The sequence below is a fragment of the Cydia strobilella genome, chromosome 13 (assembly GCF_947568885.1).
Source record: "Cydia strobilella chromosome 13, ilCydStro3.1, whole genome shotgun sequence".
In the NCBI taxonomy this organism is placed as follows: domain Eukaryota; kingdom Metazoa; phylum Arthropoda; class Insecta; order Lepidoptera; family Tortricidae; genus Cydia; species Cydia strobilella.
The window spans coordinates 839,563-855,524 of record NC_086053.1 but is presented as its reverse complement, the minus strand read 5'-3'; the positions used below and the strand labels follow the sequence as shown (position 1 = coordinate 855,524).

At 37.1% G+C, this 15,962-nt stretch overlaps 1 protein-coding gene across 1 annotated transcript in view; it reads left to right on the top strand.

Moving 5' to 3' along the window:
- The window catches only part of LOC134746521 (uncharacterized), a 699,755-nt gene that overhangs the window by 253,825 nt on the left and 429,968 nt on the right, over positions 1-15,962 (top strand). The window contains exon 3 of the mRNA XM_063680935.1: positions 5,880-5,925. Coding sequence (XP_063537005.1) covers positions 5,880-5,925 — 46 coding nt within the window. The remainder of the gene's footprint in view (positions 1-5,879; positions 5,926-15,962) is intronic.

The following is a 15,962-nucleotide window of genomic DNA, read 5'->3' as shown; positions in this document are numbered from 1 at the left end:
GCGCGTCAAATGAGAACCTCAAATGGCACCAGCTGCGGTCGTGGCCGACAGCCGACTAGTGTGAACAGAGGCGCCGACACCCGATTAAAAGTCGGCGCCGACATCCGACATAGTGGGAACGAGCTCCTTGATCCATAATTCATTATGATGTTCCAGGGAAATTTATCCATACCCATCAAAACATTTAGTCATACAGGTACTTCCGAAATCCACAACTGCATCAAAAATCTTTACACAAACACAAAATGCCCTTACTAATTTTTTTTACACATACGATTTATTACACAAATAGCCCCCTATAAAATCAGAATTTACAAAAGATTTGCCTACCAACTCCATTTTTAAACCTTCATCTAAACCACAATATAGAGACCTAATGAACTGTATACAATATATTGTACTAGCATGACGCGATGAACAAAACAAAATGGAACAAGCTAGAATGAACCCTGTTGATTCAAGATAAGGTTTGTATTGAAATGACTGCTTGTTACCCCTTCCAGTGAAGTGTGAAGTAAGGTATCAATTTATTATGTTGTCGTGTTTATTTATAGTTTGTGAGGAAATAGTCAATCTATAGTATTCGCACTATGGGATAAAAGTGCATTGAGCACGATCTTGTAATTTTAGGTAATTTACTTAGATTGCCAACTAGCCCTTGTAGTGGGACTAATAGTGTGGCTCCTTAGCTCGATTAAGTATGGAGGTATGGTCCCATCCGGCAGAAAGCACGAAACTTGGCATCCAATAGAAGTAAAAACACGCCCAGAAGTTATTGTTTCCCTCCCTCCCCCCACTTTTATATCTCCATTTTTTAATTCTTAAGTAACACAGTATCTTAAAAGAAAGGAATATCGTAAAATGTTTTCTTCATAAGAGCAACAGCCATTGAGAAAACTTTTAAGAAACACCGATAGGGTAGTATCGTTTCAACAAGTCACTAGTTCACAACGACTCAATAAATAGATTACTTACACATTAATACAGGATGATGTGGGTATCAGAGTAGTCTTAATAAGTTTTTTATTTTTGTAAAATAAACCCATTTTCTAAAATTGACTCTTAATCTTAATTTTTACTCGAGCATAATACATTTAATAGGATAATAAACTTCGAATTGTACCTACCTATAAATTTATTACTAGAACAATTTTGAATATTGGTTTAGTAATAATTTGTATAACTAACGAAATATTGGGTAGGTAAAGCTGTTTGTTTGTAAAAAAATGAAACTGTGACAGTGTAATACGCATGTCATATTAGAGCAAATAACATAAACGTACACTTTTTTTTTGTAAACAATAAATAGTTTATGCAGTGGCAGTTCAATGGCACACATCCAATTATCTAATCTATCTATTTATTCGAGGGATTCTACATGTTAACTTTGCTCGAGTCAAATTAAATAAATAGTTTTGTTCAAGTAACAAAGAGACATGATAAATTTATGCTTGCGTTACGTTTTAACTTTTAAGTTTGTGTTTTGTATTGATTTTCTTTTATTGAAGTGTGAAATAAAAAGGATTGCATTGTTAATATATCAATACGTTTTAACAAACATATTGCATTTTCTTTTTTTATTGTGAAACGTACCACATAAAAACAATACAATGAACTTTGTACTAATGACAAATGTTATTTTTCCTGTTTTGTTTTTATTTTTGTACAATAAAGTGTTTTACTACTATTACTACAATTATTGCATTGTATTGTAAATCTTGACTAAACCTGGAATTGAACTTTAGAATCGATAAAAAATGTTACCCTGTATACTACGAAAACTACATAGTATGTATAACCGTTGGCAACATAACATCTCAGCCACTTAGCTCATGTTTGCCTTTAATTACCCGACTGCCTCAGAAGGGTGGGTAATGTTTTTGAGACTGTTTGTTGTGCCAACTGAGATTAAGTAAGACTTGGCTGTGATTTTAATGGTTTTACTTGGTGGTGTTTTAAGAAGTTTTGCTGCAGGGATAAGTTACGGCGCAGGTTTGAAACTATGGTACTTTGTACAAAATTGCAGTAAGCGTGGGTTTGCTTGTAGATAGCTCGGTATATGATAAAGTTAGTGATATCGCAGAAATACTTTTAACAACAATGAAAAACCGGCCAAGTGCGAGTCGGACTCGCGCACCGAGGGTTCCGTACTTTTTAGTATTTGTTGTTATAGCGGCAACAGAAATACATCATCTGTGAAAATTTCAACTGTCTAGCTATCACGGTTCACGAGATACAGCCTGGTGACAGACAGACAGACGGACAGACGGACGGACAGACGGACAGCGAAGTCTTAGTAATAGGGTCCCGTTTTTACCGTTTGGGTACGGAACCCTAAAAAGGGTGATTAAGGGTCTCCCCAGATATAGCGATGCGCATTCGGCAAAAGCCGATAGGAAAAAGCTTTATGTCCGTGAAATATGAGTGAAAAAGCCGTCGACGCGTCGGCAGACGCCGGCCGATGCGAGCCGAGCCGAACGACGACTTTTTCACACATAAAGCTTTTTCATATCGGATTTTGCCGATTCCGCGTCGACATAATTATGTGGGGGAACCCTTAGTCATCATTTTGAGATAATTTTATGCCTATACTGATTAATGTACTTATAAATATTGAAATTAGCATAAAACTATTCTTGTGATGTCGAATAAAATCAAATCTTGAAATAGGTCACCATCTACATCTTAAGATACGGGCGTATTCGAATTTTAGTTATTTGATCTGTTTCCGATACTGATCTGTCAGTCTCAAAAGTGACGTTATTGGTTGTATTTTTTGACACTCACAGATCAGTATTATAGGTATCAGAAACAGATTAAATAACTAAAATTTTAATACGCCTGATAGTCTTATGCAATTTTTATGGCTATAAAGCGCCAATAGCATTATAGAATTTTAAAATTTGGGACCATCAAAAGATTAAAAGGTTCATAAAAAAAACTGTTAAGATATTTCTAGTTTTGGTTTTTCTGAATTTTTGTTAACATTCAGATTTAACAACTTGTTATTGCTTTGTTCTTACTTTGACACGACCTTGAAGATCGCTCACGCTGATTGGTGCATGCGAAGATCGATCACGCTATTGTGCATGTGAAATGAAGATTGCTCACGGTATTGTGCATGCGAAATGAAGATCGCTCACGTTATTGTGCATGCGAAATGAAGATCGCTCACGTTATTGTGCATGCGAAATGAAGATCGCTCACGGTATTGAGCATGCGAAATGAAAGTTGCTCACACTATTGTGCATGCGAAATGAAAATCGCTCACACTATTGTGCCTGCGAAATGAAGATCGCTCACGTTATTGTTCATGCGAAATGAAGTGAAAAGCGTGCGGCGTGCGTGAGATGCGCGCTAATCACCAAGACTATCGTCATGGTCATATCAAAACCAATTCAAACCCATAACAAATTGTTAAGTTAGAACCGACATCATGGTCAATACCATTATTATAAAGATAATTTCCTGGGTATTTTTTACTTCTTTTTTCTTTAGACATCGTTGCACCGACGTTCTTTGATCCCTGCTGTCCTGGACAGAGGGGTTTTTTAATCGGGACACTCGACCCAAGTTCACGCTTCACTAAAAAGGTTCCTGATTGTTTTGTTGTCAGAGTTATAACAATTATAGTTAGACCAAGAAACGTCTGCAACGATTTTGATAGCACACGCAGCGCAAGTGTTATTTTAAACGTCAAACTTCTATGAAATTATGACGTATAAATAACACTTTCACCGCGTGTGCTATCAAAATCGTTGTAGACTTTTTTTGGTCTAACTCTAGACAGAATTTCCTGTAATAATATGGGTCAATTTAATTACGAGTACATTCGCCCGTACAAGTACGAGAGAAAGCACGCGCGAATGATAACTAAAAAACATCATTTAGATATAACTTTGATGTCAAATGCATATTCGTACTGGGGTCTAGGTACTTATATGATATGACCCGCTGCTGGCGGAGGGCACCGCGCGCACGCGGGCGCACGCGCAGGCGCCGGTCGCGCGCGCGCACGCTCTGCTCAACTCCGTGCTCGAGGCACACCCGGAGTGTGATTTGTTTGTGAGTGCAATCGGACGACTGATGATTGAGTGTAAGAGAGTGATAGAGCGAGAGATGCCTGTAAGTAGTATTATATAAGTATAATTAATATTGTTATGAAAATACTTTTGTACTCAATGTATAAGTATTACTGTCTCCCAATTTGTGCTGCTGTGGCTCTAGCTGTTAAGGTACAATTGTCAACTTAAATAATAATAAACAATGATCAAATATGCAGTCCAGTCACATGAAAAGTTTCGATAAATTAAACAGTTGGTTTTACAAGTTTAATAAATTAAACTGCCTTTATTATGAATTATGAAAGCTAGTTAATTTAAAAATTTATTTAGGTACTTTGTTACCTAGTCGGCACAGACAAATCGCCGACAGGCGCAGTGCAATAAAACCGTGCATTTTACCGCTCCCGAACACGCGCCCGCTATCGCCGCCATCTTGGCTAATCACAAATGTTCGAAGCTCCAGTCTCAACTGAAACCAGATAATCAAAATTTCGTTATTTGCCTTTTTATCGCTCTTGCTCTAGTGGTATAGAGGCAGATAACGAAATTTAAATTACGAACTAAAAATTTAATTTTTAATACCGTTTGATTCCTGCATCTCGAACATTTAAACATTGTAAGAAGTTTGCTAAAAACATTTTCTAATTGATATTCTTGATCTTGAGCCAGAGACAAACTTATACTGGTGTACCTGCTAGGTGGTTTCAATAATACCAAGTGTTATCTAATAACATCGTGTCTTTACACGATCATTCTCTGTTTTAGACACTACACTTAGACACGTATTCTATTTTAAGATATATCTGTGGTGAAACAAAGTTCTTAATTCTTTATTGAACATGGTACCTAAGCTAAGGTTAACTTTGAAGTTTGCTGGAAGATATTTATCAATACGGTTTTTACTCACTATTATTTTAGTCGCTTTTGGCGACATGTTTCGGATTCTTTGGGAATCCATCCTCAGGCACGAGTGTCCGCGGCGGTTGCTAAAAAATAATAGTGAGTAAAAACCGTATTGATAAATATTTTGAAATATGTCTCACGATAGTTTAAGTGCGATTTTTGCTGGAAGATGTCCCTTAATAATGAGTTTGCCTTTGTACCTACATGTTTTATGACTGTTGTAATATAAACATACTTATATCGTGTTCAAAAAAGTGCTTAGGTACTACTACTATTTAGTCAGCATCAAGAATCAACCGGTCTAGCCTAGTGGGTAGTTACTAGTGACCCTGCCTATGAAGCCGATAGTCCCGGGCACAGGGCGGACACGCTATACATCAAAAATCACTCGCGTTTCTATGTATGAACGAAACGTCTGTATCTGTACACGCGGCATGCGTCATAGTGTGAGTAAGTTGCTTAAAAATAGTACTGAGAGCACGCCAGAAGTCCGCCAGATTTCTGTCGCGGGGCGGTGCGTGGCCGTTCTGTATGATAATACTATTTTTATGTGGTCCCGGGTTCGAATCCCGGTAAGGGCATTTATTTGTGTGATGAACACAGATATTTGTTCCTGAGTCATGGATGTTTTTAAAGTCTGTGTCATAAATTTAATCACTGTTTTTGGATGTTTTCTATGTATATAAGTATGTATTTATCTATATACGTATGTACCTATATATCGTCGCCTAGTACCCATAGTACAAACTTTGCTTAGTTTGGGGCTAGGTACATCTAATAATATATTTTTTTCTAGTTGAAATGAACTGTTGACATGTAAAATATTACTTATTACCAATAAACACAAACAATCAACCAATAAAATTTGTTTGAATGGTTATATTATATTAATTCATTGTTCATTTGTTGCAGTGGAAATCAAGATGGGGCGTTGTGACGAAACTTTCACCAGCCGCAGGTAAGTTTTAGTTTTAAAATACATGTAATTATTAATGTTGTAAAAAAGTAATGAAGTAAACCTTATTTAATGCTGTAATTAAAATAGTAGAAAAATGCTAGTTAATAATTTTATAGAAGCTAAAACTAATTATCTCCAAATGTAACAGGTAAAAGCTTATGCTGAATGATATTTTTTTGCTTTCAAACTATTTACAAAAAGGACTCATTATTCGTGGCAATAAACCCTCGAAAATAAGCCCTCATTTTTCGTCGCAAATAAACAAGGCAATATTTTCATTTCAAAAACTCATAAATGAAAAGCCAGTTAATTAATGGATCAACTTCCTAACTGTAAATTAATAAAACCTCAAACTTCAGTGAACAGTACAAAAAAGGTAAAAATAAGCGAGTCATTCACGAGGCAATTATAGCGATAACATCGGATATAAATAATGTCGCACGACCACAGTCGGATTTACTTATATTTTGCCTAATTGTTAAGTAGTTCATGAAATAAAACTATGAAAACGGATTATATCGCGTATATTGAATTTATAATACATCCCGACGTTTCGAACCCTTTACAGCGTTCGTGGTCAACGGGTGACTGAGGAAAAATTACAAAGTGCAAAAATACCCACATATTAAAATAATGAACAATCATAGACTACAAACTTTAAGGCTGGTTGTACATGCAAAATCGGTTCATAAGGCTAGTACACTACAATTATTTTCAAGTAAAGATATATATATACGCGATAAAAACTACGCCGGCTCCAACCCTACACCACGGACCCGAGAAGATTTAATTCCCTCCTAAATTGTAGGAGGGTATCCCAATATGGGACCGGCAACAAACTCGGCGGGACACATCTTTTCAAAACATCAGAATGTCCAGCATCATCCAACACTAAGGTCTCACAGTCTATGTCTCGCTTGCTCCTTTATCAGATGGACTACAAATATGGATATGGATATGGATGGTTAAGTAGTTATTAAGGTAGCTCTGTAAAAGTTATACAATTACGGATACGCGGCCACGACCACAGTGAAACCTGTGTCGAAACTAGCGTTGGAGAAAACCGGGAAAATTTCAAAACGTCTCGATTATTTCAAGTTTCTTTCGAAAAGCACAATGCAAATTTCAGTTACAATACTTCCGAAAAAAAGAATAAAGCTGAAAAAACCAAGTTTTTTTTCAAAACTTCTGTATTTTTCAATATACTTAATTAGGAATTTAAACAGGTCTGCATGTCTAATGTGTTTGTTTATGGCATTGACACTGTCATCACTCATCAGTGGCATTGTGTGTGACGTATAAAATTTTTCTGAATTGAACTGGAAAAAAACCGAAAAGAACGAAATTTTGTAAAATTCCCGAAAAAAAACATTTGATTTTTTCCGGAATTTTCATCCCTAGTCAAAACGTCGGTAAATAAAGGTAACACAATAAATTCGCGATAGACCAATCGGATCTCAATTTACAATCGTAAATGTGATGTAATATGTGTTCAAAATGCAAAAATTTTAAATACATAATAATAAAAATAGCTACGCTTCTTTGGTACAGGATTGGTCTTATTATTAAGTTTGACATATCCATAATAATTCAAATTTTTTTATACTTAGTCGGTGGCAAACAAGCATACGGCCCGCCTGATGTTAAGCAGTCTCCGTAGCCTATGTACGCCTGCAACTCCAGAGGAGTTACATGCGCGTTGCCGACCCTAACACTCCTCTCCCTCGAGCTCTGGCAACCTTACTAGTAGCGACACCTTACGAATACAACACTATTAGTAGGGTCTAGTGTTATTTGGCTGCGGTTTTCTGTAAGGCGGAGGTACCTCCCCAGTTGGGCTTTGCTCTAGATCTGGAATGACATCCGCTGTCCTGTGCCCTACCACACAAAGCGAGATGTCATTCACAGTGCCCATACCTCTCTTGTCAATGTCAATGTCTTTAAGAATCACTAAAAACTCATCATTACATCATAACTGCATCATTAAATTGCTCTGATTAAGGTAATATTTAAAACTTGACAATTTAAAAGTGCTTGTTGCTAGGCCTATTTGAATAAAGAATATTTTGACTTTGACAGGTACAATACCTATAAAGGGTTAAATTGACCAATGTAAAAGGTTGACAAACGTTAGAACCTTATCAGTCTAATCTGTTCCGATTATAAAACAAAGCTTTAACAAACATGACGACTTAAACGAGCTTTTTGATTGCGTCCATATTTGCCCAATTTCCGTGCGCAGTTCAGCATTTAGCATTAAGTGTCAGCCGTAGATTGGGGGTAGATATGCCATGTTGTGGGGTGTGGAACATACTAGGAGCTGAAGCGGTTTATTATTTTTAATACAATTAGGTATATGCGCCTTGGCTTCTCGCGTATTTTTTTTAAAATAATGAAGCCATCCCAGGTTTCTCACCTAGAATTGTTCGAATTATCCAAGAAACGCCATCTGAGACATCACGCATGCTTTCGTACAATAAGTAGCCAGCGTGTACTTATGCATCCTGTTTTTGTAGAGCAATGAATGAGAGGAGCAGTGTGGACAAATGCTAGAAGCAGAAATCTGGGAATACTTGTATTAAATGTAAGTAATTAAACTCGATGCTAATTTTTACAGTACAATGTGTTTAAGTTTGTAGTGGCAAAACTGAACAGCAAACTAACGGATCGGTTTTATGCCGGACACTGCAAACAAAGTTATACTGCTTTTGTTAACGGCAGTATATATACACATATAAGGCTAAATAGGATCCTGTAGAAAACTGTATCTGTAAAAAAAACGGAAATTGCCGTAGGAAAGGGCTCTTGGACAACTTTATTGTCATTATTATTCAACGACGGGACATAATCGCGTAAAATAAGTTTTAAATTTACCTCCGACGTTCCAAGGACGGCGTTGTCCCCGTGGTCTCGGAGAAGACTGGCTAAAGTTGACATCAACATCTTCTATATAGGCGCGCGAGTTTATCGAACTACCCGCACTTGGTCTTGTTTATTAACTTGAACGTTTTTCGCACTAGGGATGTCACCGGATCGACACACGACACTCACGATATTCGATTTTTCATCTTTATTGTCGCTTAATCTTGTCACTCAGACAGAACCTGTGTGTATTTTCAATCCCAGTTTTTGAATGTCGTTGTTAACGTTTTGTTAACGTGAGTTAGTTCTGTACGTCTGTTAACAGTTTCCGGAGTGATAAGGTCTTGGCTAATCGAGTCGACAGTTTAACTGAGATCGTGTTTTAACGACTGTTTAATTTTTGAAGGAAAGGGAAATGTTAATACGCCTTTTATTCGGATTATTAACGGCCTCGTAGCCTAGTGATCCTGCCTACGACGAACAAGAGCCCGGGCACAAAATAAGTAATAGTATCATACAGAACGGCCACGCACCGCCCCGCCCCGACTCGAATTACCTCGCCCCGCGAAAGCAGATTGACGGCCGTTTGCCGGCCGCTCAGTACTGTTTTTAAGCAACTTACTCACACTATGACGCCTGACGCGTGTACAGACGTGCCGTTCACACACATAGAAATGCAAGTGATTTTTGATGTATAGCGTGTCCGCCCTGTGGCCCGGGTTTCAATACTAGTAATATAACTATGTATATTATTATATATATTCATTCGTTGTCTAGTATCCAAAACACAAGCCTTAGGCCGCTATCCCACTAACGTCCAGTTTTTGCGGGTACGGTTTTCTGCAGGATCCAGTTTTCTGTAGTATGAGTGCAGTATACCGCAAACAGAATGCTCGTGTGAACGTTACTATATTAGCACGTATGATACTAAAACGGAATTCTGCAGAAAACCGTATGCCGCAAAAAACTGGACGTCAGTGGGCAAGAATTTAGAGCTCTTAGGTACAGTCGCCATCAGATATATCGGAGCGGCCGAGGTGCTCACAAATATCTGAACACGCCTCTACTGTCAAGGCGCTAGGTGCGTGTTCAGATATTTTTGAGTCCCTCGGCCGCTCCGATATATCTGATGGCGACTGTACTAAGTTTACTGTGGGACTAGGTCGATGCTATGTGTAAAATTAACTTATAGTAGATATTTTATTTATTTACTTTATTTAAGATTCTTTAAATATTGGATCAAATATACGTCTGAATCTACCTTTCTTTCGAGAATCGGTCAAACTCCTTGTGTTTTGCAAAATTTAGAAAAATTGTTTCAGGTGTAAAATGTATTTCATTATTATGGCGACATTATAATAAGTATTAAATCATGTACACAACTTTTATAATAGGATTCTAAATATTATCAAAACTATTCCCGTACGAACGCCGCGGGGATCCCCCCCGTCGCTCGGACTTTTTAATTTGTTCCCGTTATTTATAGCCCGAGCTCCCCCTGAATTAAACATTACCTTGTTATGCTTGAGAAATGTGTCTGGCTGCAATTACATCTATACATATTGTGTTACAATTAAAGGCTGGGTGATCACTATAATTTATAGGGACTGCAGTGCGACTCTGCGTATAATTTCACAAAGTAGACGAATTTAATTTTTGAAATTATAACCAAATATAAAAACGAATAACAAATAATCGAATTTAAACTGTGAGACATACTAACATTAAATCATTTTACGGTTTAGACTCACTTGTTTTAGTCACTCGCGCGACATGTTTCGGAGAGCCTAGGTTTCCTTTCTCAAGCACTAATAGTGCGAGCAGCGTTCACGACGACCGTGTATTGCGTACCCAATACACAATACACGGTCGTCGTGAACGCTGCTCGCACTGTTATTGCTTGAGAAAGGAGACCTAGGCTCTCCGAAACATGTCGCGCGAGTGACTAAAACAAGTGAGTCTAAACCGTAAAATGATTTAACGAATAACAAATGTTGCATTTGTCTGATCTTGTTAGTTCGTTTAAGTTTTGTTATATTGATACTTTTATTTTTATTTTTACTGGATACATTGTTTTAGTAAATAATTGTTAACTTAGCAATAAACTTAAAGTAACTACAGTCTGACACAGAGAGTAAAACATTTCTATCAAATCAAACGAATTTAAGTTATAAGCCACGTAAATCAGGAGCCAGAAACAGATTTTAAAAAATTGTCTTGGACGCGCATGTATAGTCGCCATCAGATATATCGGAGTGAACAAGGTGCTCACAAATATCTGAGCACGCTAATAGGTTTAGTGCATACAAAAGCAAGTAAATTACTACTAAATTTAATTTTTTTTAATATTGTCTTCGGTTACCGCGATAGTTACTCATGAAATAAAACTATGAAAACGGATTATATCGCGTATATTGAATTTATAATACATCCCGACGTTTCGAACTCTTTACAGCGTTCGTGGTCAACGGGTGACTGAGGAAAAATTACAAAATGCAAAAATACCCACATACTAAAATAGTCTATGATTGTTCATTATTTTAGTATGTGGGTATTTTTGCATTTTGTAATTTTTCCTCAGTCACCCGTTGACCACGAACGCTGTAAAGAGTTCGAAACGTCGGGATGTATTATAAATTCAATATACGCGATATAATCCGTTTTCATAGTTTTATTTTAATTTTTTTTATTAAATAAAGAATTTTGTATTTGTAAATTAAAAACTGAATTAACACTGTAAAGGGGTGCCACTGATATTAAACTTAAGTTAAAATTAAACAATAATATTATTAGGATTGCATATGTTGAAGGCAGTCCTTTTTTGTTCTGATCCATCTGAACAGAAATCCAGCGCTTAAACACCGGACTTCTTATAATCGGCAGAGACGAATAAGTTGATAACTAAATGACAGCCCTCAGATATCAAATTGATGTCAAAATGTCGGTACGTTCGAATTGAAAGAAAGACATTTATTCCATAAAGCACACATACACAGGACAATACAATGAAAGAACAAAGATGTTTAAAAAAGGGAATATAAAAATAATAGCAAAAACAAAAACAGAAAAAAAACAAAACAAAAAATTATTAATTGTTAATTGGCCTCAAAAACATTAGTATCGAATTGAATGTGTTTCTTAACTGTTATAAGTTACTTTCGTCGATTATGATTGCAACCGATCCGCCATATCAAAAAGCGATAAAGTTTTAAAATCTTTTAAAAATGTATTAAATCATATAAAAATGCTATAATTGAATCGAACCAAGAACGGCGCGGGTAAACGAGTTTTATGTAGAGCATTACTTCCAACGGACGCCTTTGACGTCGTAATAAATAAAATTCCCTGGCCATATCCTTACTATCGCCCCCGGGATTATGCAGGGTTACGAGGAGGGCGGCTGTCCACTGTTGAAGCTATAATTTGTCTACTAAGCGTAAAGCTGTGGCCTAGATGCACGCGGCTGGCGGAGCGGCGAGCGGCAAATCAACGCCATTCTTACATTGCGCTCGACCAATCGAATTTAAACTGTTGTGAGACATACTAATATTAAATAATTTCACGGTTTAGACTCACTTGTGCTAGCGACGCGGCGCGCGGCAGTACGCAATACACGGTCGTCGTGAACGCTGCTCGCACTATTAGTGCTTGAGAAGGGAGACCTAGGCTCTCCGAAACATGTCGCGCGAGTGACTAAAACAAGTGAGTCTAAACCGTGAAATTATTTACTGCGCTCGACCAAGTTTATGAAGTGCCTTGATTTGCTGCTCGACGCTCCGTCAGCCGCGGCCTAAGATAAATCTTTTGCCCAATTAATTCAATTATATCCACACTTACAATTAAAATGCTGAAACATTATCAGGCCCCTGTTTCACCACGCTGACATTATGTCGACTGACATTGACACTTTCTGTACATTACTGGTCCAACAAGTCAATATTGACGCCATGTACCGCCGTTCCTTACTGACGCAGCAGTGTAGGTACAGGAAATTGTCAGTGCCACACTATCAAAACTTTACCGCTTCGCATATTCTCGCTCACACTACGCAACGGCCCTAGTTATGAGTAATAGACGAGACAACCCCTCGGTCTTAAGGAATTCAAATTACAGATTTTACGAGCGCGAAATCTGTTTAATGTCAGTGTGCGTCGCGCTTTATTTTGTTGCCGATTGCATTCGTGAACTGAACTTATGTTTTATTTTCTTGAGACTTAAAAAGGGACTTGAGATTTGATGGCATTTTTGTGTTTTGGTGATACTTTTGTTGTTTTTTATCTGTTTTGCTTCCGTTCTTTTCGTTTTCTGAATTTGCAATTGTGTAGCTGTTGATGCTTAGTTGCAAAATTTGCATAATTTTCTGTAACATTTCAATTCAAACCCTCTTTGGTTATTTATAAGTAGGTATACCTAGCTGCAGAAAGTTACCGCATACAATAATATATTTTGAAAATAATTGTCACTACCTTAGCTCTTTTAAAATTTAGTAATAACTATTTATGTAGATAACTTTAAGTTTGTTTATTTTAATATTACGGGTTTATAAAAATTATGTAATTAAATACTAACATAGATTTTAAATAAATACAGACAATGTAACCCTATCTGACAAAGTACCTATCAAATATATAAAATTATTAAATATTACCAAAAACAAGACCATTAAAGAGTTAACATTAAAAAAAGAAACTTCCTCGTTAACGAAAATTTAACGTTTTTTTAATTTAACGGAAAGAAGGCAAGGTGGGAGATAATGAATTTAAAGGCTCTTAGCGGGCCATTCGCTCGGAAAGGGTACATAATTATTTGAAAATAACCCCTAATGACCTATTCGGCCGTTCAAATTCAATTAAGAATAACTTGACGTTCAGAAATTGTGAAAATTGTTCTCATTTCTAAATGGGTTTGCAACGAAAAGTTGCGAGATGGCACAGCTAAAGGCTAATGAATACGGGTATTTACCACGTAACTATATTCGTTGTTTTGGTGAGTTCCCGTCATTTCGGCGCTGATCCACATGCCATCTTCGCAGAGTACCTTTACTGACGTGTTGCGGGCTTAAGTGATTGTGGTCTACCACACACACACACACACACACACACACACACACACACACACACACACACACACACACACACACACACACACACACACACACACACACACACACACACACACACACACACACACACTAAAGCGATTTAGGCTGCCTTTCCACCGTGGCATAGATGAGCGGAGATGAGAGGAAATGTTCGGGAATCAATTGGTTCTAGTCTCCGCTCCGCAAGATTACAACTAACGCTAGGTTTTTCTTTAGCTTTGCACAGTAAAAACTAACTATCCGTTTACCAAAACAATTCTAGTGTAAAAATCAGATTTATTCTATTGGTGAATTTTAAAAAATATATATTTTTTATTTTATTTATTGATAATGGGAAACAAACAGCGAAAAATGACACGTATAGATATATACACTTAAATACATACATAAGCCAAAACAGTTTCCACTACTGAAATTAGATAATTATGGTTGCTCAGACAAGACTTGTTTGTACAATTAAATTAAACTATCTCTAGATCTAGTGCTAAAGAACTAAACAATGCGAATTTGAAACCACAAACGTGACATGCATTAATTTAACTTAATTTTACAATAGTAAACTATCAAAATCAATTGTATTATTTGCCCCATTTTTAATGCCGTAAAAATGTCAAGCTTGTTTCTCATTTTGAAAGCTCAAAGATTCCTTTCAGCATTTTGTGATGTTGTGAAATCTGTAATGTAGCTTAAAGGCATGCCATTCGCGTTGCAACCGAAGCATGAACGGACGGCGCTTTAGAGCTAAGGCTCCCATTCACGTGAGACATCAAACGATTCAGTCGAATGGAGCGAGTCGGTGCTGCGAGGCTAAGAAATTGTACCGTTTTGATGGTTAGAAAATGTTGGTTTCCTGAGGACAAGATAACAATAGTTCCTCGGCCTCGCTCGGCCTCGCTCGGCCTCACATGTTACCAATCTAATACCTACACTTTCCCTACCTATTGTAATAAAACGGTTCCAGCGATTAAGGCGGACATGCACTACGCGAAGGTTCTTTATTATTAATATTTATTTGATACACTAGCAGCTCTTGGAGCTGATGCGTATATATCGAGCACAACAACTCAACTCAACTGAGCTTTGCTCAACTTAAAACTGAAACTAAAAGTAAAAATGTATCCGGATGTACGGATTTTAATTTATGACCCATTTCGTAGTTTTCGTACCTTGTCAGTGACAATTAATATGAAAGTAGCTAGAGACCTCATACTATTGTCACTGTGACAAGGTACAAAATGGGTCCGAAATTAAAATCTTTCACTGTACGACTGTATATTTCATTGTCTATTGCAGACTTGCAATACTCAAGACTCAAACCATTTGAAACTCTTATTGCAATAATATTAGCTTAGCACTTTTGCATACAAACTTCTATACAGGGTAGGTGCCTTCTCTCTGCAGCTGACTGTACATACAACTAAGAGTCATGTCATCGCTCTCATATATTATTTAAATTTCGATTATCGTTTTTCTAAGGTAAGGCTAGAAGCTAGGCCCACTTGATTGAAGATCACTTCCTTAAATATAAGAAATCAACATATCGATCTACTTTATGAAAAATGTATCGAATAGTTTAAGCAGTATTAAGTTTAAAGACCGCTTCCAAATATTTTAGTCCGTATTCGACGTTTAAATTTCGAATATACCGACTGCTTGTTAATTACTAAACTAAGGGTCAGTTGCAGACCACAATTAACAGACTGATTAACGTCAAGCAGCAAAGAACTATGAAACTTACCATACTATTAAATTTAGCGAACGGTAAAACGGTGACAGATGGTTTGGTCTATGGTTTGGTGCAACCGACCCTAAGTATTAGAGTTTGAATGATTCACGGTTAGTTTCACTAGACTTATATTGACCGGGATATAGACCGTGATTACCTTTTGTATTATTTGTGAGCTCCCGATATTTCGACGCAGTTACATGCATCATGTTCACGGGTGACTGAAGATAGCGGGTGGGTGTCAAAGTTGTGTAGACAGCGCTCTGTCTACCCTCATTCTTGCGCGTCGGCTGCGTTCACTTTCAACGGTCTATATCCCGGTCAATATAAGTTTAACGACCCTAAGTA